We start from the raw sequence: 23,393 nt of genomic DNA on the forward strand, positions 1-23,393 counted from the left end.
AGCGTGTGTAACAATAGTGAATTCTTTTTTGATATAGCTAAGAATTTCCATACAACTTAGCATGTTGAAATATATAGTATCTAACCTACACACACCTTAATGCCGCTCAAAGTAGAAACAACTCCTCTACTAGGTAAGCTCTCAAAGATTTCTACAACAACCACTAGGGTCCATCCCAGCATAGTGGCTTGAAAGCTGAAACTACCCCGTGAATCATAGAATCATCATGTCAACTCAATGCTATGTAAAAAATATCATGGTACACAAGATAATATAAGAATAGTGATTATACATTCTTCAAAGCAATAACACCTTCCTAGGAACACCATTAGCTTATTGGGCATGAATAAGGTCCATGAGGTAACTTTTTTTATCTGCTTAAAGAACAAAGTCTATCCTTTTGAGCAATCAAATCAATACTTGAAAAAACTCATCCAGCAACAAGGAAGATGTAGTCTGCAAGGAAATGTGAAATCAAACAATACAAAAAGAAAAGTTAATTACTAAGAAACTAATAGAGATGACATACTATGGCAAGCATCCAAAAACATAATATTTTTCATGCAATGTAAGAAACCTCAAAAGCATATTGATTCTCAAAACATCATATGTTTACTCCATATAGTTTGCAGAAGCACTGACTTTGCGAAGCTAATATTGGCATTATTGTTATTCAAATTCAAATGCAAACTAATGAACACAAATTTTCATATGCACAATATTTCTGACCAATTCGTTTAGTATAATGAAAGAATAGATAATCCCAAATATTAAACAGAGGTCCAATTAGAAAATGAAAAATTAACACGCTATCAACTAACTTACTTTGCAACTTGAAAATGGATATATGGAAAATAGCAACTTTTAGAGCCTTTGTGTAGACAGACCGAATCATAATTTTGAGAGGATACACAACATAGCTACATATATAGATGATCAGTGACAAGGATCGCGGAGATGAAGACTAACCTCTGTCATTGCAAACACATCATTAGACATAGAGAAGGGCTCACCCGCATAATGCAGTAGAGGTTACACCATTCCATTTCCAATACCACGGCACATGTAATGTGTAAAAATATGCACTCAAAAGCTTCACCAGCTCCCGCACCTTCCTCACCGAGTCGCCCTCCAGGTACGGCTCCGACGACATTGCCCTCCGCCGTAGGTGCAGGAGATTCACCAGCGCTGCCACTCATCATGGCTCCCGCACTCTTAGCCGAGGACGCCGGCTGCTTCCTATGGTGCCTCTGTTCCTTCCGCAACGTACCAACCTCTATGAGGGTGCTGGGGGTGGGAGGGAAGGTGAGGAGTTGGCTGGAAAGGGGTTGGAGGCTCATAGCGTCCGAGGTGAGTTCGTAGAGGTCGGCAGGTTTAGGGCCCAGTGATATAATGGGATAAAACGTTTGTAAGATGCACAGGGAGCACAGACGAGGAGTGCTGACAGGCCAAGATTTCCTTCGGCCTCAGGGCATCCTCAACAATTTGTTATTTAGACCATTACTAAGCGGTGGGTGGATATTTATCTCATCACTAGTAAAACATCTCCAATAGAATTCATGTGAGAGGATGGGACCCAAAAAGTAAGTTGTTATTTACAAGTGATCTCTCACTTCACTTTCTATTATATCTTCTCTCCACGTCATCAAATAATCCTACATGGCACCACCATAATAACAGTTGACTTGTTCTATTGGAAACGCTCTAAGTTCTAGAATTATTATTTTGCCAAAAAAAAAAGATGACGGCTAAGCGTACGAGCTTTTCCATCAGCAACTTGTACGAGTACAATGAACGGCACGGCTCTGTTCAGATTCTCGTCGGGGATGAATAGATCACCGGATGCCCGCCCGGATGGATTTACCAGAGGAGAGCTGCTACAAAAGGAAGAAGAAATTCTTGGATGAGAGTGGGCAGAGAGTAGTAGACCCCTGTCCCATGACGTCTCTCCCTCCAACTCTCAACCTCCTTTTCGAAAAGGGATTATCCCAATCATTCTACCATTCAGCGTTTTCTTTTCCAAGTCCATTGATCTCTTAGTGGCGGTCCATTTTCTCAAAGTTGACACTTGTTCTTCTCTTCTCTTCGCCTCCGAGCTGACGCCGTCCACCTAACCCAAATTCCTCTCCCTTTCGACGCACAATCCATCCACATCTTCTCTGTTCCTGAAATAATCCCCAAAACCTCGAACGATCCATCCTCCATTCTCCTCCGAATTTCCTTTTTCCAGAGCTCCTGAGCTGAACACTGTTGAAGAATACTGCGGAGGCGACGATGGTCCGGGAGTTCTTGGCGGTGGTGGTGCGCGCGGCGCTGCAGTGGGCGCTGGCGTCGCTGCTCCTGGCCAACGGCGCCGCCTTCTGCCTCATCGCCGCCGTGGCCTCGTCGCTCCGCCTCGGCCCGCCGTGCCTCCTCTGCGCGCGCGTCCATCGCTTGCTCGGTTCCTCCTCCTCCTCTGCTTCTGCCGCCGATGATGGTTCTTCCAGCCATGAACACGAGGCCTTGCGCCGCCTCCTCTGCGAAGCCCACGTCGCCGCCGTCGCCGGCTCGGCGCGCTTGGAGCCAGAGCGGCGGCTGGAGAAGACGTGCTCTGCTTCTGATCACGTCGATGGAAGAAGGACAGATGATTCAGATAAACATGGAGGTAACCAATCGATCAGTTGCTTACTCTTTTTCTAGCTGGTACCAAACGACGGGTCTCTAATGGAATTGCTTGCTTGAGAGTTTAGACTAGCCCTAGTCCCTACTAGTTAGTGCCAACAAAACTTGATAACGGAGGGGTCAAATATATGTAGCGGATTGGACAACAGTGCAATGCGTCAATTTACAAATATGCACAGCTAAACCTCCAAACTGTATTGAACTTTGACGATAGATTCAACCAATAAATAAGGACCGTAATAACCGCAGTCAAATAATAAACGCAGTCAAATACACAAGAAACACAAGGTTTTACCTGGAAAATCTTCTCAGGAGTAAAAATCATGTAACCAAACGGTCCACTCCAACTTCCACTATTAGCAGAATTGATACAACACGGTCTTCTCTAAAACTTATAACGGATCACAACAACACCATTACAAGTTACAAACTTGCTACCATCATCAGCTAAATAGATAGACACAAGTTTTGTCCTCTTCAGCTTTCACATTAGTTGTTCTTAAACCGATGATCTAAATATTGTGGTGGGCAGATATGTAGTACTAGAAGTTTGAATATCCCAAGACTACGCACGTCTGAAATTCCAGCAAACAGATAACAAAACCACTCATTGATCTAGTGCTCGGACCACTTAATTCTCAAACTAACTTATCAAACCGAAGTGTTCTGAGTGTCAAACAAATTAGTCCGGTTGGAGCCTATCCAACCACATTTGAGCCTCCAACGAACAAACTTGATAAAGATCAACATGGAGCCACCTATGTGGACATAATTTCTTTTCCTCGTTTCTCTCCTCTCTTTAGTTGTGTGTGTGCGTGCGGGCTGGCACTCTCACTTGCTCTCTTTCTCACGGCAGCCAACAAAGAGACTCTCAGCTCAGAAGGCAAGGGTTCTTCTTTTTCTTCTTCTTCTTCTCTCAAGGAGGGATCTCATCCATGGATGAAACTGAGATCAACGGTTTACGCGAGCCGGATATTTATACTACATTTGGTTGCGAGCTCACATCCGGCCATGTGAATGAACTAGCCCAAAACATTAGGCATCAATAGTATCAAGGACAAGGATTTTGTTTAGATGCATCTCATCCTGTTGATGGCGTTACCAAATAGACTGAAAGTCTTCTTCCTAGGTTTGGAGGTTTGGTTGAAGCGTTGATCATTCTACTAACTTAGCAAATAGGAAGCGTCAAATCTTATCAAAGGCATTGTAAAACCTGACCTAGTATGGTTGCACCAACCAAAAGATGACAAGAACGAGAGATGCCCATATCTTCACCAACATGTCAACGCTTCAAATTATTCAGATATGTAAGTCCTGAAACTCAGAAAATTCCAAAACAACTTTTTGAGTGACCTCTAGATTTTAAGAATTTTGAAAACCATTTTAAATATTTGAAGAAAAATCCAAAACAAATTTCACACATACATGTGGAGTGCGTTGCATATGTGTTAAATTTCATCAAGAAAGCTTTCAAGTATGGATTACACTAAAAAAACAAATATGTCACTCGCTTCTTTTCACAAAGTTGACGTATTTGGTTTTGTATTAAAACAAGACTTTGATAAAAACATTACTAGTACTAAGTAGCGAAATGCCCGTGCGTTGTTACGGATAAACATATTGGACTGCTCATGAATGGAAAAACTTTAATATATTAATGACACTCGCTAGTAATTTTATCTTAAGTTTGATGCAAATTATCATTTTGTGTTTTTCCGATAGAGGAGGCAAAGAGGTGACGGACCGCAGCCACCAATTGTCTCTTTTATAAGAGTAAAGAATAATATGTATATTTTTGAGATTTGCATCAATAGATTCATCTTCAAATTTGTTTTCTAATAATCGTGGTTTCGTGTCAATAAATTACAGTCAAGATTCAACTGACAGTTGAGAACACGTGTCCATCGATCCGCAGGCCTGGAGGCTCACCGCGCTGTTTCAATCGGCAGCGAGATCTGCGAGCAAGATCGTGGCAGCGACCGAAACATGGACAGAAGCTCGAGCATCGACAATGACGGCCCGTACGTATCCCTATTCGAGCTTGCCCCCATCTCCCCGCTCTCGCCCGATCAAGAAAACCCGCCGGAGCTCAGCATGCCAAGCTCGGTGGCGCTGCTGCAGGCCGGCGTGGGGGAGGAAGAGGAGCAGGAGCGTGATCTGATCACCGTGAGCGGGCTCGTGGCCGAGCTCCGAGCCCAGCGGAAGGAGCTGGAGGCGGCGCGCGCGGAGCTGGAAGCCGAGCGGCGCGGCAAGGCGGAGGCGGTGGAGCAGGGGGAGCTGGACCGGGAGGCGGCGCGGCTGGCCATGCAGCTCGTCCACGAGGCGGAGGCCGAGAAGCACGGCCTGCAGCGGCGGCTCGAAGCCTGCAGCGTCAAGGCGCAGCTCTACGACGCCGCAGCCGCCATGGACGCGGCAGCAGGTCTAGGAGATGTTGGCGATCTGCCGGAGCCGGAGAAGGACGGGAACGGGAACGGGAACGGCGGGAACAATTACCAGTCGCTGGTGGACTTCTTCCCGGGGTCGGCGGTGTACTCTTCATCGCCGGACCTGGCCAACTTGCTGAAGCTCTACACCGAAGGCAATGGCGGCGGTCGTCGTCGTTCGATGGAGAGCGTCATGGATGACGATGCGTCGGCCGTCGTAGCCGTCGCCGAGGAAGAGGAGGTGGTCGCCGTGGTCGTGGCAGCGGCTGTTTCTGATTCCAACGGCGGAAACAGGCAGACCGCCGGTGGCATTGATGGTGCTTCGCCGTGATAAACCTTGGGAACACGAAGCAGGGGCAGATGCATGCGACAAGTGGAGGCTTCCAGCAGAGAGGCCGCAACGCATCATCAGTTGATCGTTGTGTGCATGTGTATATTGATTTGTTTTCGTCCAACTGGCATTCTTTTTTTTTTCAGTGTACAAAGCTTCAAAAGGATGAGGACACATGGTGATCATGTGATGTGAGTTCGGAACTTCCCGACAGGGGTGCGAGTCAGAAATTTCAAAGTGGATTCGAAATTTAGAAGTCCCCGTTTAGCTTCGGAACCTCTGACTTTATGTGTGTTGGGACATCCAGAGTCATACACAAAAAAAGTTCTCCAAATATTGTTTTGGTCAGAACTTCCAAGTGACTAAGGGGCCGTTTGGTTTAGCGTCTATACCAGCCCGGCCAAATACTTGGTGCGCCCGCGGTTGCTTGGGCTGTCGTTTGGTTTAACGCCAGCATTTTGGCTAGCCAACGCGAGGTGTGCAGTATTTCGCATGCGTTAGTTCATTTCTGTGCCCACGCGCGGGCGAGAACCTGGCGGCGAATTCGTTCGCCCAGGATTTAGTGAGCCATCGATTTGGCATGGTGGGCTGGGGCACAAAGCAAACAAGCCCTAAGTTCCAGAACTTCCAAAGTCATGGTCGGCTCTTCTGTTGACTGTTGTGTTTGGGAACTCTTGCTGGGTGTATAGCTGAAACTTCCAATTGCCCATGGCTGTTTGTGTGGTTCTGAGATTCCAAACTGTTCAAGATATAAGAAGCAAAATTGGTATCAGTACTGAACAAAGAAGCAAAATTGGTATCAGTACTGAACAAAGAAGCAAAATTGGTGCCAGTACCGAACAAAGAAGTTCTCCATGCAAGAGACCTTGTACAGAGGTATAAGATATTAAGCAAGGACTGTGCTATGGTGTGATTGGTCGCGCCAGAGTAACGGCGCCCGTACGGTTCACCGAGGAATCATGCACTAGGAAACAAAAACATCAGGACATTCTTACCTCACGACCGCTTACACAAACAAAATAAAGAGCATGTTGTGTAGAGTCTGCGTGCATGCTAGCTTTTGCAAAATTAAATTCCAAAATGTTATAACTCTTAAACCGTGTATTCAATTTACGATCCATTTTCACGGTTAGCTTTGTTTCGACGAGATCTTCGAAACTAGATCTCATGTTAGTATGTTTTGAAAACTTTTTTTCCACCTTACAAGTTATCACCCACAAATATATGAAGTTGTCATACTGTTAGCAATAAGTTACTGCGTGGTAACTTCATATGAAATATGATGATAACTTTGCATTAAAATTACAATTCTGTCCCTCTATTGATAATAAAATTACCATCGATTAATATATGAATTGCCACCTTATTAGTAATAAATTTACCATCAAATGATATAAGAAACTATCACTTTAATAGCAATAAAATATCATATGCCAATTTCTTACATATTATGGTGGTAAATTGTATATTAACTCATTATAATAAAAGAGACCGAAAAAAGTTCATCGGATGATCAATAAGTACCGATAACCCGCAAAAGAACATGCATGCATATACTTTTGCCAAGATTTAACACTGTCAAATGTTTTAATTTCTAAACCGTGTATCCACAAGACCTGCGAAATTAGATCTTGCATTGAAATGTTTCGATAATGTTTTTTATGTTTCAAAATTACCACCCAATGATAGATGAAATTACCAACCTCGTGAGTAATAAGTTATCAGATGGAATCTTCATACGGGACGGGGTGGTAACTTGTGATACAGTTACCATGCGATAATATATGAAGTTGCCACCCTTTCCGTAACAAGTTACCATGTGACAACATAATAAAATAGAATGGTAACTTGTGAACTGAAGTTACCATCCTGTAATATATGATTTACAATTGTTTATCAACAGAGTTGCCACATGGCAACTTCTTTTTTGGTAGGATGGCAAGTTGTGCATTATCCCTTGGTAACAAAGAGTCCAATTTTTTCTACCGAAACCTACCGAAGTAAGATTTAGATTTGAAATACTCGTCGATACGAAGCCAACGGTGCAAAAAGATTATGAATAAGGCAGACGGTTTGAGCTTAAAAATGTTTTGAATTTCTAAAATCAATTAGTATAAAAATGTGCATGCATGCTTGCCTGCTTTGCATGTTGTCCTACCGAATTCCATGCTAGAGCACTACCCACCGTTACTTTTTGCATGCATGAAGAAAGCTGATGGTGACATCTCCTTCGCTAAAATCATACGCGCTTACAGACTAACCTCCGAACGGCCACACTATGACGCCACGCTGGACGACGGGGCCAATAAAAACAGTACGCGTGGGGCAACAAAATAAAGAACGTTAGCTCCTTATGATTTAGGATTAAGCAAATATGATGCTTTTCACCATGCAAATACAACGAAAAGCAATAAACACAAGTGGTGTTTTTGGAACAGGAATCTGGTTTGGACCATCTGTAGACACTTTCAATTGGTTAGCATATTATTAACAGGTGGGCTCAATACTTGCATATTGCAAAATTAAAAGTAGTGAAGCATCATCAGTCTCACAAGCGCACAGCATGAACTGTGGTAGTGTGTGAAACTAAGGACGAAATGATTATGGTAAAAGATCAACCACTGCGATGGAGACCAAACAATCAAACATAATGATGAATTTATGCGGCCGAATCTATGAGCTTTAATATTTACCAATAAAATTACCAGCTTCTATCAAGGAGCCGATGGGCTTATTCTTGCAGCAATTACCGTTCTAATCCATTGTCGTGGCTTTCCTTTCCATGACTTGCAAAAAGAGTTTGGCCACTGACCTAGTGACCTGTCCAAGAAGATGCAGAGAGTAGAAAAAAATTGTAGGCATATGTGGGTTGCAATGCACAGAGTGCAGATACAGAGGAGCAGTATATGACAACTTCTGCATCCAAAATGGCAATAGAGCAAGATTCAACAGAACATGGTGATTTGCACTAAACACTATGGGACATGAGAAGCTGAACACAGACACATGGTTTTGCACAGAATTGTCCTGATTCACATCATCTTTTCCTCAAACAGTAGTAATTTACATCATGGTATTACAAAGGAAAGCACACTTCGCCGCACGTCTCCTGGCAGCTAAGGATTGCAGCCGGTGTTGACTCATCACTTGCCGGGAACAAAGTTGGTGGCAAACGCCCAGGCGTTGTTGTTGACAGGGTCGGTGATGTGGTCAGCGAGGTTCTCAAGTGGGCCTTTGCCGGTGACGATGGCCTGCACGAAAAAGCCGAACATGGAGAACATAGCGAGGCGGCCGTTCTTGACCTCCTTCACCTTTAGTTCCGCGAATGCCTCGGGGTCGTCGGCTAGGCCAAGAGGGTCAAAGCTGCCACCTGGGTAGAGTGGGTCGACTACCTCGCCAAGCGGGCCGCCGGCGATGCGGTATCCTTCAACGGCACCCATAAGCACGACCTGGCAGGCCCAAATGGCGAGGATGCTCTGTGCATGGACGAGGCTGGGGTTGCCAAGGTAGTCAAGGCCACCCTCGCTAAAGATCTGGGAGCCAGCCTTGAACCATACGGCCTCACCGAACTTAACACCGTTGCGTGCAAGCAGCTCGGGGAAGACGCAGCCGAGCGCACCGAGCATGGCCCAACGACAATGGATCACCTCCAACTCACGGTTCTTGGCAAAGGTCTCGGGATCAGCCGAGAGCCCGGCAGTGTCCCACCCGTAGTCGCCAGGGAACTCGCCGGTCAGGTAACTCGGTGGCTGACCGGAGAGTGGGCCGAGGTAGAGCACGCGGTCAGCGCCGTACCACGGGCTGCCCGAGGGAACCGGCTTGGCCTTCGCTGCTGTCTTGCGCATGGTCACGCGGGCCTCGCCAAAAAGAGCTGACGATGGCAAGTTCTTTACGGCCTTGCCGGCGAAGGCAGGGGAAGAGAGGGACATTGTGGTGGCTGCCATTGTCGCTGCTAAGACCGGAGGTGTCCTGTGTTCTCCAAGAGTGAGACGTGAGTGTGCAGAGCAGATGGTTCGAAACGAGAGAAGAACGGGGCTATTTAAGGCAGCATCGGTGTATCCGGACAAGATAGAGATGGGCAAAGAAAATTCCTGGAGCTGCGATGCCATTGGTGCAGCATATATCTCGTCATCTTGGAACACTTGGCGTACTGAGAGCCAGGGAAGGAGATAGTTGTGGCTAGGCATATGATCTCCTTAGCGATATGTGATTGGGTCACGTGTTGAATGCCATGAGCGGAGTTGGAAATTGGATTCAGTGCACGGCTAGTTTGCATGCAAAAATAAAATTGGTAATTTGTAGAACATGGAGAACTCAAGTTTGTTTGAAGATGTTAATGGGACAATTCCGGGGCATTTTTCTTGCTAAACTAATGAACTGTATACGGAAGCCTCTTCTTTGTATAGACGTGCAGAAAGCTGATAATTTAATAGATGATGTAAAACAAAGCAATGCACCATTTCAAGTGTTTCGTTCATCCATCAATATGTGTAATATGGTGACGACTTATTAGATGGAGATCCAATGACTCAGAATTTGAGAACTCTGTAAAAAACTGCACCCGTGTAATCGCTAGCATGATCTTAAAAACGGTGCTTACACAGAAGAGATTACTCCCTTTATACTTACCGGCCGTTTAGGATTATTATTTAGCTGTATACACCCTACAAATGGGGCGGCCATTCCCGTTTGGGTTACCCTTGTCAAAGTTTGATCCCTAGACACATAAAATGTGTTCTTTAGAAGACATTCAGATCAATGGGAATAGTTCGTTCAAATTACAATGAAAAAGTCAAGAAAAGGTAAGCCCAGATTCTACATACCCGAAGAAACTAATCATGGCTACTTCACAGCTGTCATGCCACCAGTGTCAATAATGTCTCAATCTACAGCCTCCCAGTGCAAATGAAGATCAGCCGTTTGCAGAATAACCAACAAAAGGTTACTAACATTTGATCATCACTCAATACACATTATTTGGAAATAGGAAGAACATCAAGATTCCCAAAGTTCAGACATTATCGATTTCCCAAATGGGCAGAGGATCACGACACCTGAGAAAAAGAAAAGAATGCATTTCACTTGTCAACATTGGTAAAGGACTCAGTCGAGCTTTCCCCATCTACTGAAGCATTTGCCAAAAGGTTTTGTGCTTCCAAAAGCTTCATCTGTCGCTCAGCATGTTCCCGCTCACACTGGCTAATGCCCATGATGATGTCAAGCATAGTTCCAGTAGTGCCAAAGAATACCAGTGGAGCCAAGGATTTCTTCTTTATTCCCACAGGAATAGCAAGGAGAGCACCGGCAACAGAGAAAAACCAAGTCCCCAGGGCACTGTATGCATATGCAAAACTGTATCAGCATAACATATTCCAAGCAAGGCTTCTGCCTAAAGAGCTGCTTGTTACAGCCTATCTATTTTTAGACATACTGTAAATTTACATATCTATATGTTCATTATCATTCGATGGTGCTAACTTTATTGCACGATAAGTTTATCATCTCAAAGATGAAAATATTAATAACCTACAGTCGATGTTCACTGAACTTAAACAGCACACTGTTTGCACAATTCATCAACAAAAAACATCCAAGTATATACATGGCCATGCACATCTCAGAGCAATATGACCATATGCCAGAGCAGATGCTATCTAACCAATTTTTTGTGCAGCTGCGTCAGTATCTCGTATCCATGTCAAATCTGATTTGCATACCATAGTTCATCTGTATATTGGTACCTTAGCATGAAGTCAGCTTTGGTTAACTGGCAACCAAGTACATATAAGAAGCATATCTATTTGACACTACACCATGTCATTGGGGTACCTAAACTATCATATTGTAATCACAACAAGCATTAAAGAGGAACTGGATCTATCTTCTCATTGTGGAATAGGGGCTGGAGCGCTAACTTAAGTACAAGGTGCAGGGGGTTTCCTTATGAACTTGCTGGCTCGAGGCGTTGAAATGTATAAAGCTCACCACTCACCCCCGGTTCACTATTCAATGTCCAAGAGCGATGCACTCCCCTACTAATGTCGTTCAACGCAAAATAGTGTGCTTTCCCATCTCGCTAACTGTCAAATATTGTGTTGAGAAAGACATGATCCATTAAAAAATGGGCAAGCAGTTGGGCGACAAGTTGTAGATACCACAAGCCATACAAAGACGCAGTGCTGGTTAGTAATATGACAGTAAAGCAACTGGAGGCATAGCTTTCTTAATGCCCTAGTCTCACCCATGACTCTCTATGGGTAAAAGGAACATTCTGTCATCTTAATCAATTCAGCTTTAGTGAATCTGATACAATTCCTGATTTCACATTATTTGGCAGCCTTGTAGCATGGATCAAGAGTACTAATCCTAACAGCAGGGAACTAGCACAACAGCCAAATCCAAGCCATACTACAAAGTAGTGCAATAGGTTTCTTGGGCCATTATGGCAACCATCAAAGGGTTTGACCAGGGTAATAAATTGACTTCACTCGCTCTCTGCCCCTCAAAGAAAAATCAGAAAAGAGTGGAATTATTGGGTGTTCAAGCATTTCAACGAACATTTGCTGGGCATCGGCTAACGGTGGCAAGACATGAGCCAACGCCGCCAACGAATTAGGGTTCACCATGGTGCAGCTCGTCACCTAGGCGGGATTATCCGTCCGTGGCCAGGACACGAAGCGTGCGGACATGGACGCATCTCGACCCCATCGCAGCGCGCAACCTACAGCTACCAGGTGGCATGAAACCAGATGGTTCCCCATTTTGTGCATCTAAGACTCGAAAACCTAGATAGATAGATCTATAGTGACTGATGCAGCAAGAATTGAAAGGTTCAACATAGGGAAGGGAGAGTTGACTGACTTGGAGACGGAGCAGTCCTCGAGCTGCTTCTCGCCGCTGCCTACTCGCTCCATTGCTTGTTTGCGCGGGGGGTGTGGGGGGCGGTTTTGGACGAACTGAGAGGAGGGGGATCGGTCGGGATGAACCGGTAGGGGGCGGCCACGGACGGCTCGCCGATGGCCAGGTGGGACGGCGGCGGGTCGCAGACGGGCGGCGAAGGCGTCTCGTGGACTGGGCCTGAAGCGGAGGAGACGAGGGAGGGGGAGCGGCCGTGCCTGCACGAGAAAAACGCCCTAGAGCTGGAGGGGCCGAATGACCAAACAAAAAGGGCCATCCGAAGGGGATTGAGAACCCCATGGGCTGTAATCACTGACGGCCCAAACAAGCCCATCAGATACCCTCCTCCTTCGAGGCTTCGGGCGCTCCCTCCTCGAAACCCTGGAATAAACCCTCGCCTCCTCCTCTCCACTCCCCGCCGGAAAACCAACCCAGCCACGCACCTCTCTCTCTCTCTCTCTCTCTCCGACATGGACCCCGACTTCCGGTTCGACCCAGATGGTTCCGACGACGAGGCGGCGGCGGCCTCCGCGCGGCGCAAGCCGGCGCAGTCTCCCTGGGAGTTCTCGTCGTATACGGAGTCCGTGGCGGCGGAGCACGCGCGCCGCCGCACCACCTCCATCGACGAGAAGATCTCCCAGGCCCTCCGTGGCCGACGCAACCCCTCTCGCCCTTATGGCTCCGACGGGGAGGAGGAGGAGGAGGATGCTGATGATAGCGACGAGGAGCCGGTGAAGGGGGAGACTGGGGACGAGGAGGAGGAGCTAGAGGAGAGCGACGGCGACGAAGATATTGAGGAGAGTGACGAGGAGGAAGAGGTCAAGGAGGGCGACAGTGAGGAAAAGGAGGAGGAGCAAGGAGAAGAGGAGGAGGAGGAGGAGGATGGGGAAGAAGAGGAGGCTGTACAAGAGGTGAGTTTGCTTCCATTTTATTTCTCCGTCCTTTTCTGCTTAGTTTGGTACCAATCATCCTGTACTGTTACTGTGCAATTTGTTAGGTGCGCAAACTAGAAGTGCAATTTGATTAGTTGAAAATCGAAAATGATCTCACGAGTTGTAATCACAGGACGAAGCTATAGCTGAACAGAGCAGCACTCCAGATCCTTCTAAATTTTTTTCATCGTCCGAAGGAGCATCGTTCAAAGCAAATTCGTTTCTTGAGCTCAACATATCACGTCCTCTTCTTCGAGCTTGTGAAGCACTTGGCTATCAAAAACCAACGCCGATTCAGGTTTGTAACTGCAACTCTTCTTTAGGCTGTGAGTAACATTATACGAAAGTAATGCCACCCTCAGTCAACTTTAGGACAAATTTTGTTGTTGGCATGCTGCCAAACTCCTGTCATTTACACTCAGCAATGTTGTAATGGGGAACCAACAGAGGTGCCAACTGCTAAATAGACACCCGAGATTTTATTTACGTTAGACATTAGCTAGTCAGCACTTCTGCAACTGCTTGCCTTTTCATGGGGTTGACAGTTCGGTTCAAAGTGTCTAAAGTTGTTTTTAACATTATAATCATTGACATGTCGCTGTAGTTGATCAATTAACATAGTCTTCTTATATTGTTTCCATTTTACTAGTCATGTATTTTTTTTTTGCCAGATAGTATAACATTTCTGTCAACATGATTATTAGTTAATTTGTTTGTTGATGTTCTTTTTACTTATTTCCTTTCGTATTCCAGGCTGCATGCATACCTTTAGCATTAACAGGACGGGATATATGTGGTAGTGCTATAACAGGATCAGGGAAGGTATGTAAAATGAACACAGATGCCCCTGTATGGAGCATTTTCAAATTTGAGTATCACATATCAACTGACCTCTTTAAATTAGACAGCTGCATTCTCTCTGCCTGTGCTCGAGCGTCTACTTTTCCGGCCAAAACGTGTGCCTGCAATTAGGGTGCTTATTCTTACTCCAACCAGAGAGTTGGCTGCTCAGTAAGTTCTTTATATTCATTTTATATATAATCATCTTCCATATTAGGTCATGCATCAGTTAAGCCAATTATTTTCCTCTTCTGTCAATTAGTTTGTCGCTCCTTTGGTTATCCATTAATTATTGACTTATTGTTGATCTGTCGATATGCTTTAATCTATATTTTGGAGATGACATCACTTGTTGAGTAGTCCATTAGACGAATGTGTTTGAGACTGTTGGGCTATTAGTAAATGTCTATAACAAGATTTATTTCAAGAGCCAACCAGGGCTCCAGCATTGGTTGTTATATGCCTTTTCGGAACCTCAATTCGAGGGGATATGTTCCCTTTGTTTTAGGTGGAAAAGATACTTGAAATGCTGGAGATCCGAACCCTGGTTCGCGGTCGAAGCTTGGATTAGAGGGGCTTGCCAAAAGTGCCCTTGGAAGACTTTGACTCGAGAAGGGTAAGACACCCAATAGGGTGCCAAGCTGTTCGAGAAAAAAAACCACCCTCGGAGGGCCTCAGTGTCTGGATATGATGCGGCAGGAGCTGTGGTAGCGTGTGTCAGAATCTGACCCAAATTCCCCTGTCAGATACTCAGATTTTCCAAGATTTGTGTGTCATAGTAATACTGACTGGAATGGCTGCAATGTTAGTTTTTCATAGTTCAGTATTCAAGATTACACCTGTTCTGGGCTTCTAGGCTTCTAGTTCTAGCTGCACATGTTAGCTCTCGTTATTGTAATAGCATTTCAAATTTTAACACACCAGTTTTACTTACCAGTCATTCTCCTATAAATGCAGGGTCCATAGTATGATTGAGAAATTAGCCCAGTTTACTGATATCAGGTGCTGTCTCATAGTTGGTGGGCTTCCAACTAAGGTATTATGTTGCATTTTTTGTTTCATTTGTTGTTAAACCTGTGAACCGAGCCCTTCCCCTTGCGGTAAATATTTTAGTGCAGAACACACAACCTTTTCATACATGAATTAGAAATCATCCCATGTTCTCTTCTAATCCTATTTCAGTGTCGCCTGTTTTTGAGGTGCTCGAAAACGTTATTCATGTGTCTTCTGTTAGTTTTCTTAAACAATGATTTGGTTCTGCCATGTGTGTGAAAATGCAGATTTTGACACGCTACTACGATAGTAGGGCTGCTTTAGATGAAACTAAGAGAACCAGAGAAAAGGAATTGCCTGTTGCAGTTTCCCTTTTCTGCCGTCCTGTAAAGCATGATTCAATTCCATAATAATCATGTTATTTAATTTTAATATTTAAATACTAACTGCTCTGGGAACTGACAAGTTTGATGTCCAGTTAGCCCATCCAGTGTTCCTATCAACTGCACTGTGACCATTGGTCTTTGTTATTGATATAAGCTTCCTTTGTTGAATTTAGAACTCTAGTGTTATTTAAGACTCCTCCATGCTTCTGCTGTTGTACATTATTGTTTAATCTGAATTGTTTCTTGGTTAAATGCTGTTAGATATTTCATCATTACTTATGCTATCAACTTACGCAGGTGCAAGAGGTAGCTTTAAGGTCAAATCCTGACATTGTTGTTGCTACTCCTGGGCGCATAATAGATCATCTACGCAATTCTCTTTCTGTTGGGCTTGAAGATCTTGCGATTTTGATCCTTGACGAGGCCGACCGTTTGCTAGAATTGGGTTTCAGTGTTGAAATTAATGAACTGGTAACTTTGCTTTCTTGTCATTTTGTAGTTTGAGTTTGCTCTTTAGAAATGTTTTTCCAATGGAGCCTGAATGCCAGATTGTCAAATAATCACTAAATTGATTTGTTTATCATCTTACTTTAGCAAATTGGGAGATTTGATCATTGTGAGAGAAAAAAAAATTGTGGTGTGGGGGAGTGATGGGTGGTGGAGTTTGGATATTTAGTTTTACTGTGACTCTGCGAACCTACAAAGATTCTCTATGTTTTCATCCATAATGTGCTTTTGTTTGATGGTAAATGCAGATTCGCATGTGTCCTAAAAGAAGGCAGACAATGCTATTCTCTGCCACAATGACAGAAGAAATTGATGAACTCGTGAAACTTTCCCTAAACAAACCTGTCCGTCTTGAAGCTGATCCTTCGCTGAAACGGCCCGCAACGTTGACTGAAGAGTATGCTCTGCTTTTTTTCTCTCTGGAACGTGTAAATAGTTCCAATGGCTGTTATCACTTGATTTACACTTTACAATGTCTTCACCTCCTCAATATTTCAAAACTGTGATTTATTCTAGCATCATTAATATTATCTATCCCTTGCAGGGTAGTTAGAATACGACGGTCACGTGAAGCAAATCAAGAAGCTGTTTTGCTTGCTCTCTGTTTGAAGACCTTCAAGGAAAGAGTAATCATTTTTAGGTTTGTGTTCCAGAGAACTTGGTTGCTTTTAATTTCCATCACTTTAGTAGCTCCATTTTCTCAAGCACTCCTATAAAGTATAGCTGGCTTTACTCCTTATTCTGCAAATGAAGAATATGTTCAAGATAAACTAGTCTGATGAACAGGGCATATGCCTAGCAGGATGTAAAATACATAATATTGGTTCCTGTTTTCTTCTGTTGAACTTTTCAATAGTCTATTAGTGTTTGTATGACATACTCCGTCCCAAAATGTAAGTTATTTTGTTTCATCAATACAAGGCTTTGACCAACAATTTCTTTGTTAATATATGGTGTATGTGACTTAAAATTGATGTCATTAGCTTCGTATTAAAAAATATGTTTGTGATTTTGTATCACATTAAACCATATATCAACGGAGTAATGTTAGCGAAAGGCTTGTCTTAATGAATCAAAATATGGCTTACATTTCGAGACGCATATTTTGTGTCATAGTGTCAATGTCACTCTTAATTGCTATTTACTTCTTACAGCCCGATTGTTTAGATAGATGGTTGATACCAAGTCTGATAAGTCATAAAGTTGAGTCAAGTCCTTTTTAGAGTAGTTGAGCCGAGTCCTTGGGCTTGTCCTTCTAATACTTCCTACTTCTTGATCGTACCATATCTATTTTGACATGTTGATACTGCATGCCCCATGCAGTGGGACAAAGCATTCTGCTCACAGATTAAAAATAATGTTTGGTCTGTCCGGGATGAAAGCTGCTGAACTTCATGGCAACCTTACACAGGCGCAGCGGCTTGAGGTACTTCTATTTGTTACAATCTTTATTTACTACAATGTTAGCTTTTGTGTCATGAACTTCATGGCAGCGCAGTGGCTTGAGCTCCGCTATTGGTTATATTTTTATTTCTCTGTCGCAAAGCACATGTATATACAAAAATCTAGTAATAGCTAAGTTTTTGGTGAGAGCTTTACCTTATAAAGCTTGCTCAATTTTTTTTGCATTTATAGCTTTATATCCTTTTGTAGGACGAAAATGGTTACACACATGCACATGCTCAGTGCGGAAAGCTACACAATTGATTTACTCACACTGTTGATAAATAAGATATTGAATGTGAAAAGTATACTCTTATGTCACGTGCTAAACTTGGGTAATGGTCCAAGGACCTTGGGTTGTCTGAAGAGTGAGCATATGGCTTCACGGTCCCAGTGTTGGCCAGCCGTGCTGTCGCCTGTTGGGGAATTTGATGCGAGAGAGTGAAAGGTGGAAGTGGCTGGCTGAGAACCTTTGTTTGATTGTTTCGTGCATCCAATATGTTTCGTAGGGAGGCTTCCTTATGCCTGAAGCAACTAACTTCTAACAGATCCAACTGTATCTCTACTAAATGGAATTTATTCTAACCAATTTCATATTTTTAAGGTAACTAATCCTATCTATCATTATTACTAATTGGCTAAGACTCACACTACTTGATCTCCAAGCTGCTTTCCTATTTCCTGCGCTGGTTCTAGCATTGCCCTTAATCTTGCTCTGACTTGGCGCTAGGGGCTGGCACTGTAGGAATTTGGTTTCCCCGTCATCTAACCCGGCAGATTTTTTTTTTTTACATCGGGTGGAACTTCAACCTGGCTTCCAATTTGTTTCTAAGCTAGTACTTACTCCCTCCGCCCTTCTATAGTGGGCGCCCACGCATTTCAAAATTTTAATTTGACCCTCAAGTACACCAACAATGTACGCGTTATAAAAGTTATATCATTGGATTTTTTTTTCCCGAATACGAATACAATGATATAATTTTAGTGACACACAATATTATTGGTCTAATTAACGGTCAAAGATGAATCTTCAAATGAATGCATTCCCACTATAATAGGACGGAGGGAGTAGCTGTTAAGACGGAAAGATGTAGATGTCTTGTTACATGTAACTCTGGCATGCGTGCAAATTTGGCAATTTTGAGTTCTCCTTTTATTGATACAAGTTCATGCGTCTTCAATAATTAAATATTTTCCTTCTATGGGCTTTAAAAACTAATTAATAAGCAATGTAGATATCCTTATTGCTCCCTCTGTTCACCTGTACAAGTTATCATGTATCTTTCACTAATTTGATAGATTTTTCTCCTGCTATAGGCTTTAGAGCTATTCAAAAAGCAAGAAGTGGATATCCTTATCGCAACTGATATTGCTGCTCGTGTAAGTGACTTTTTATATCTATTTTCCTTTCAGATCCCTAATATTAATTTCACATCATTAATCTTTTACTCTCTTCCCCGCAAAAAAAAAAATTTTACTCTCTTGAGGTATTGTGCAGTGTATTACCGAACGTAAATTCAAGAAAGAACTAGTAGAACATAAAATAGAAAAGAAGAAAAACAATTATGTTGCTTCTTTTAGTATTTTATTGATAATTGTTTGTTTGACTTGTAGGGAATTGATATTGTTGGTGTTCGAACTGTAATAAATTTTGCCTGCCCACGGGATGTCAAAACGTAAGTCCAAATACGTGCAGTTTCATTATTGAACCATTGCTTGTATTTAGTTCATGTTCATGCTCCAGTGTTGGAACAACATTTGCAATGAGATTATTGTTCATTTTGAGTTGATGTGTTCTTGCTTGAACTTTCCTGTCTGAATGTGTTGTTCTTCGACAATGTACATATTTAACTGCTTTTAGTTCATGTCCTCGATCAACTTTTACATATGATATGTATAGCAATCATGCATGTGGAAAGAACATTTCCTTAATATATGCTGCATATATGTTCATTTTTCAAATTAGAAATTGTTAATACTCAAATCAAATGGCACATTGAAGAACTTACATGTTCCTGTTTGATGTAAAGCTTTGGTTTCCTTCACATATTCTCCTTGAGAGAGACCAAACATGTGATGCGCTAGTTTGATTAGTGTGTAGTAATAGACATTGGCGGCTCTGGCCCAATAGATGATAGTTTTCATCGAGAGACCTATCTGTGCAATTAAGTCATAATTTCCAAGGATCCAACTTAACTCATGAGCCATTGGATGAAGTAAATGGATGCTTCAGAGCAATCGGACCCAACAAACTTGGACCTTTTATATATATTGGTATAGTTATAGGTAGACATGATCCAGCGGTGGTGCGGGTTAGCTCATAACCATTGATGTATCTATTCAAATTTAATTTCCAGAATTTCAGTAGGAGATTTATAATTTCTTATTGAGTTATTGTACGTGCTGTGCAGTCTGTACTGATCCAAATTATACTACATATGTTACTGAATGCTGTATTTTTTATGACTGATGTGTTGTTTCTGTGCATTATAGCATTATGATAGTTAACTTTGAGGCTTAATGTATCTTCTGCAAATGTTAAAGCATCTCAGACATCTCCATTTTTCTAGAAAAAGAGTTTTGAAAGAAAAAAATGTATTGATGTGGATTTGTGTGTTTGTGAGCTTCCATATGAACCTACCTAAATCCTGTATTGTCTCTTTAACGGTTTAGCTAGTTTATCAACACCAACTACCAGCTCCATTTGCCAAGTGCACATGTAGCATGGAACATTCTGTATACTAATTACCATTGCTGTCACTCCGTCAGTTTTAATTCAACACAATCTGGATTTTTTTTGTTAGTATTAGTAATGTGTTCAGCTCAATATCATTTTTGTCTGTTTCACCTGGTGTTCTAAGAGGGATAATGAATGACATTATCTGTTAATCTTTTTGCACCATGTATCCTTTTAACTTTCTCAGTTCCTGCAGCCTTGCCATGGTCTACCTAAAAGACCTACTCCGGTTCTCTTTTTTTTTGTACACGCAGATTTGTTTGACTATGGTGTCACTTTTAATGCGATTCCTTGTTTTTCTCTATTCCTATGATGTGTAAGAACTTTGTCACTTGGTTATGTTCTTTTTTATAGATGCATGTTCATGTTGTTGCAGTTATCTTCATCGTGTTGGCCGTACTGCTCGGGCGGGCAGGGAAGGATATGCCGTCACATTTGTTACTGATGATGATAGATCCCTCTTGAAAGCTATTGTAAGTATTTTACTATTTTCTGCCAACTTGTTTACTATGCTGTTATACTTGAGCACATGGTATATATTTTTGGCATAGATTTCTATTGATCACAAGATTTAACCACTCACGTGTTTACTGGAGATGTAATTCAGCCCTTGATAACTGCAGTTTGTTGTCCATTCTTGTCTGTTGATTCTAAGGAGACCTGCTGATCACTTTTGTAACTAGTGTAGTGAATGTGAATAATTAATTATTGTCGTATGGTCATTTTTTGTGATGTTGCATGTGCTAAAAAATTGTTAAGAAATGTTGGACTATACCATGGACTATATAGAGGCCAGGTCCATGTATGAATTTTATTCGTTTGAATTTTGCCGTAAGGCTAAATTGAATACTAAATGCACAGATATATCAATGTATGCAATGATTGTAACTAGTATTCTACAAATAATGTTTCAGGCAAAAAAAGCTGGTTCACAGCTGAAAAGCCGCATTGTTGCAGAGAAACCAGTGGCTGATTGTGCAAAATTGATTGACCAGCTGGAAAACCAAATTTCCAACATAATTCAAGAAGAAAGGTCAGTTTCATGGCATTTTTTTATGGTACTTTCTTTCCACACTACTAATAGTTTATACCCTCTCATCTTAGGGAGGAAATGGCATTGAGGAAAGCTGAAATGGAAGCTACAAAGGTTATATCTTTCAGAAGTTTTGAGTTTTTTTTCGAAGTTACAAATTATTATTCCTCTGGATGAGAACTATTTATATATTTTTTGTGCCATGCGTCTTTACAACTATCAGGCAGAAAATATGATAGCTCACAAGGATGAGATATACTCACGACCTAAGAGAACCTGGTTTGCTACTGAGAAGGAGAAGAAGCTTTTGGCAAAGGCTGCTAAAGTAAGTTCGGCTTAAGTTTTTGTAGTTTATATATTTATCTGATGCCAGTTGCACCTACAAAATATTTTGCCCTTATGTATTAGAAATAAAACACTGGACCAGTGCTGCGTTGTAACACTTAACATTTGTATTCTTTTCCTGTGTGTTTTCTGCGACTTCTGTGTATTTGAATGTGGTGTGAGTGCTTTTATTTGTCCATGATTTGTTTGGCTTCTAAGATTAAAGTGATGGTCTTGCTGCATTTCCTCTCTTGTTCATGGGTTTATATGTCGAAGCTTCTTATTTACATTGCATGAATACAAAAATGATAATTAAAATTGAACTTTTAGACTTGCAGTATCCAAAACAATTTTGGACAAGTGCATATAGTATGCCTAAGCCTGCTTTTTATACTATGATCGCAACTTTTGTTGCTTTTTCTATGATGTCCTGATGCACTAATAAGCTAAGCATAATACATTTGACATGAATGTTTCCTGGAAATGTTCCTCATGCTCTGTTGTCTTTGTTGGAATTAGATAGTTTCACTTTGCATTTTGATGAAATTCTTATTTAATAAGTCAGACATATATCTGATCAACCTTTTACATATCAGTAACATCTCTGGTTTTTTCTCTATCAAGGAATCCCTGGGTCAAGTTAAAAGTAGCTCTGGAGTTGTGAGTGCTCAGGACGCTGAGGATCTTCGTCTGAAGGAAAAAAGGAGAAGAGAGCGTGAGGTGTGCTAATTAAAGTGATATTTGAGTACGTTGGCAATGTGCATCAGATTTAGTTTAGTTGACCTTTTCTGTTATCCTGTAGAAAAATCTACCAAGGAAGAAACGCCGAAAATTGGAGGCGCAAAGGGAGATGTTAGAGGACGAGAAGGAAGATGAGGAGGAAACTCAGGTAGGTCTTTCAGTATATTTGTTCTTTTCTTGCAGTTCCTGAGATTTATCTGCAGACTATATGGGCTCTATAGCTAGTAACTACTACTCCCTCCGTCCCATATTAAGTGACTCAAATTTGCTCAAATAGGGATGTCTCTATGCCTAAAAACCGTCTAGATACATGTAATAGGAAGTCATTTAATATGGGACGGAGGGAGTACATATTAAATAGCAATGGTGCCTGGGGCTGACTTCATGCCAATAATATTGTACGTAGTGAGCTACATTCAGTTCCTAAGCTTCAAGGTGTTTCTTACAGGAAAGCAAAGGAGGGAAGAAAGCAAAGAATAGTCAATCTGTAGTTGATGTGGCTTATCGTAAGGCAAAATCATTGAAGGCAACTGGTAAAAAAGATGGCAAAGGAAAGAATGAGAAGGCAAAACAACCATCGGAAAAGGGCCAGACTAGGCAAGAGGAAATGCACGAACTGTTCCAGAGTGATATGAGTGAATGGAAACAGGGCCGCTCCTTGAAGAAAAAGGACAGCTCTTTTGCAAAGAAATCTAAGAATTCTTTTAAGAGTAAATCAAGGTATGTATCAATGTTTCTACTCGCTCCAGTTTGTATTGCCATGTGTGGAAGAGAAGATGAAATTTGACATGCCATTTCCCAGTTGATTCAAAACACTAAGAACCATATCATTTCTAAGACAGGGTTTACTATTTATTTTTGTCAGGTACAAGCGGCGAAAATAGAAGAGCTGTCAACTTATAATGTGTTGTCAAAACTGGGTGTGTATTGCATACCCTTGTAACAATTTTGACTGATTTACCCTGAAGGGGTTCTGATATGCCATTAGCTATTAGTTGTAGAATTGTTTTGCTACCATGTAATGGCATTTCACAATTTCAGAAATCATCTATGCTTCACGTAAGATGTGGACCGTCTGTTTTTCCTTCGATCTGTTTGTCTGTTAGCACCTTCACTGACACTAACTTGTCAATCGGCTTTCTCTT

General features: G+C 42.2%; 4 protein-coding genes across 4 annotated transcripts; 2 read left to right on the forward strand and 2 right to left on the reverse strand.

Annotated features, from left to right (window-relative positions):
* The first annotated feature begins 1,849 nt into the window (after positions 1 to 1,849).
* Positions 1,850 to 5,687, forward strand: LOC100833720. Its single transcript, XM_003575469.4, has 2 exons — positions 1,850 to 2,644; positions 4,577 to 5,687. Exons 1-2 carry the CDS (start codon positions 2,275 to 2,277, stop codon positions 5,413 to 5,415), a joined length of 1,209 nt encoding a protein of 402 aa, XP_003575517.1. The 5' UTR covers positions 1,850 to 2,274; the 3' UTR covers positions 5,416 to 5,687.
* A 2,672-nt stretch (positions 5,688 to 8,359) lies between these two features.
* LOC100841670 (chlorophyll a-b binding protein of LHCII type 1) lies at positions 8,360 to 9,443 on the reverse strand. The gene has a single exon (XM_010238958.3). It carries the CDS (start codon positions 9,357 to 9,359, stop codon positions 8,559 to 8,561), a length of 801 nt encoding a protein of 266 aa, XP_010237260.1. The 5' UTR covers positions 9,360 to 9,443; the 3' UTR covers positions 8,360 to 8,558.
* Positions 9,444 to 10,148: 705 nt separating this feature from the next.
* On the reverse strand, positions 10,149 to 12,548 carry LOC100846842. Its single transcript, XM_003576336.4, has 2 exons — positions 12,277 to 12,548; positions 10,149 to 10,749 (listed from the first exon to the last, which is right to left on the reverse strand). Exons 1-2 carry the CDS (start codon positions 12,327 to 12,329, stop codon positions 10,494 to 10,496), a joined length of 309 nt encoding a protein of 102 aa, XP_003576384.1. The 5' UTR covers positions 12,330 to 12,548; the 3' UTR covers positions 10,149 to 10,493.
* A 138-nt stretch (positions 12,549 to 12,686) lies between these two features.
* Positions 12,687 to 23,313, forward strand: LOC100834429 (DEAD-box ATP-dependent RNA helicase 28). The gene is made up of 19 exons (XM_003576134.4): positions 12,687 to 13,223; positions 13,378 to 13,542; positions 13,998 to 14,066; positions 14,149 to 14,255; positions 15,042 to 15,120; positions 15,761 to 15,934; positions 16,219 to 16,367; positions 16,515 to 16,610; positions 17,294 to 17,396; positions 18,731 to 18,793; positions 19,028 to 19,089; positions 20,527 to 20,623; positions 21,065 to 21,183; positions 21,255 to 21,297; positions 21,407 to 21,508; positions 22,132 to 22,227; positions 22,310 to 22,396; positions 22,697 to 22,968; positions 23,114 to 23,313. Exons 1-19 carry the CDS (start codon positions 12,783 to 12,785, stop codon positions 23,130 to 23,132), a joined length of 2,343 nt encoding a protein of 780 aa, XP_003576182.1. The 5' UTR covers positions 12,687 to 12,782; the 3' UTR covers positions 23,133 to 23,313.
* The last annotated feature ends 80 nt before the right edge of the window (positions 23,314 to 23,393 follow it).

Source organism: Brachypodium distachyon, chromosome 4 (assembly GCF_000005505.3).
Source record: "Brachypodium distachyon strain Bd21 chromosome 4, Brachypodium_distachyon_v3.0, whole genome shotgun sequence".
Classification (NCBI taxonomy): Eukaryota; Viridiplantae; Streptophyta; class Magnoliopsida; order Poales; family Poaceae; genus Brachypodium; species Brachypodium distachyon.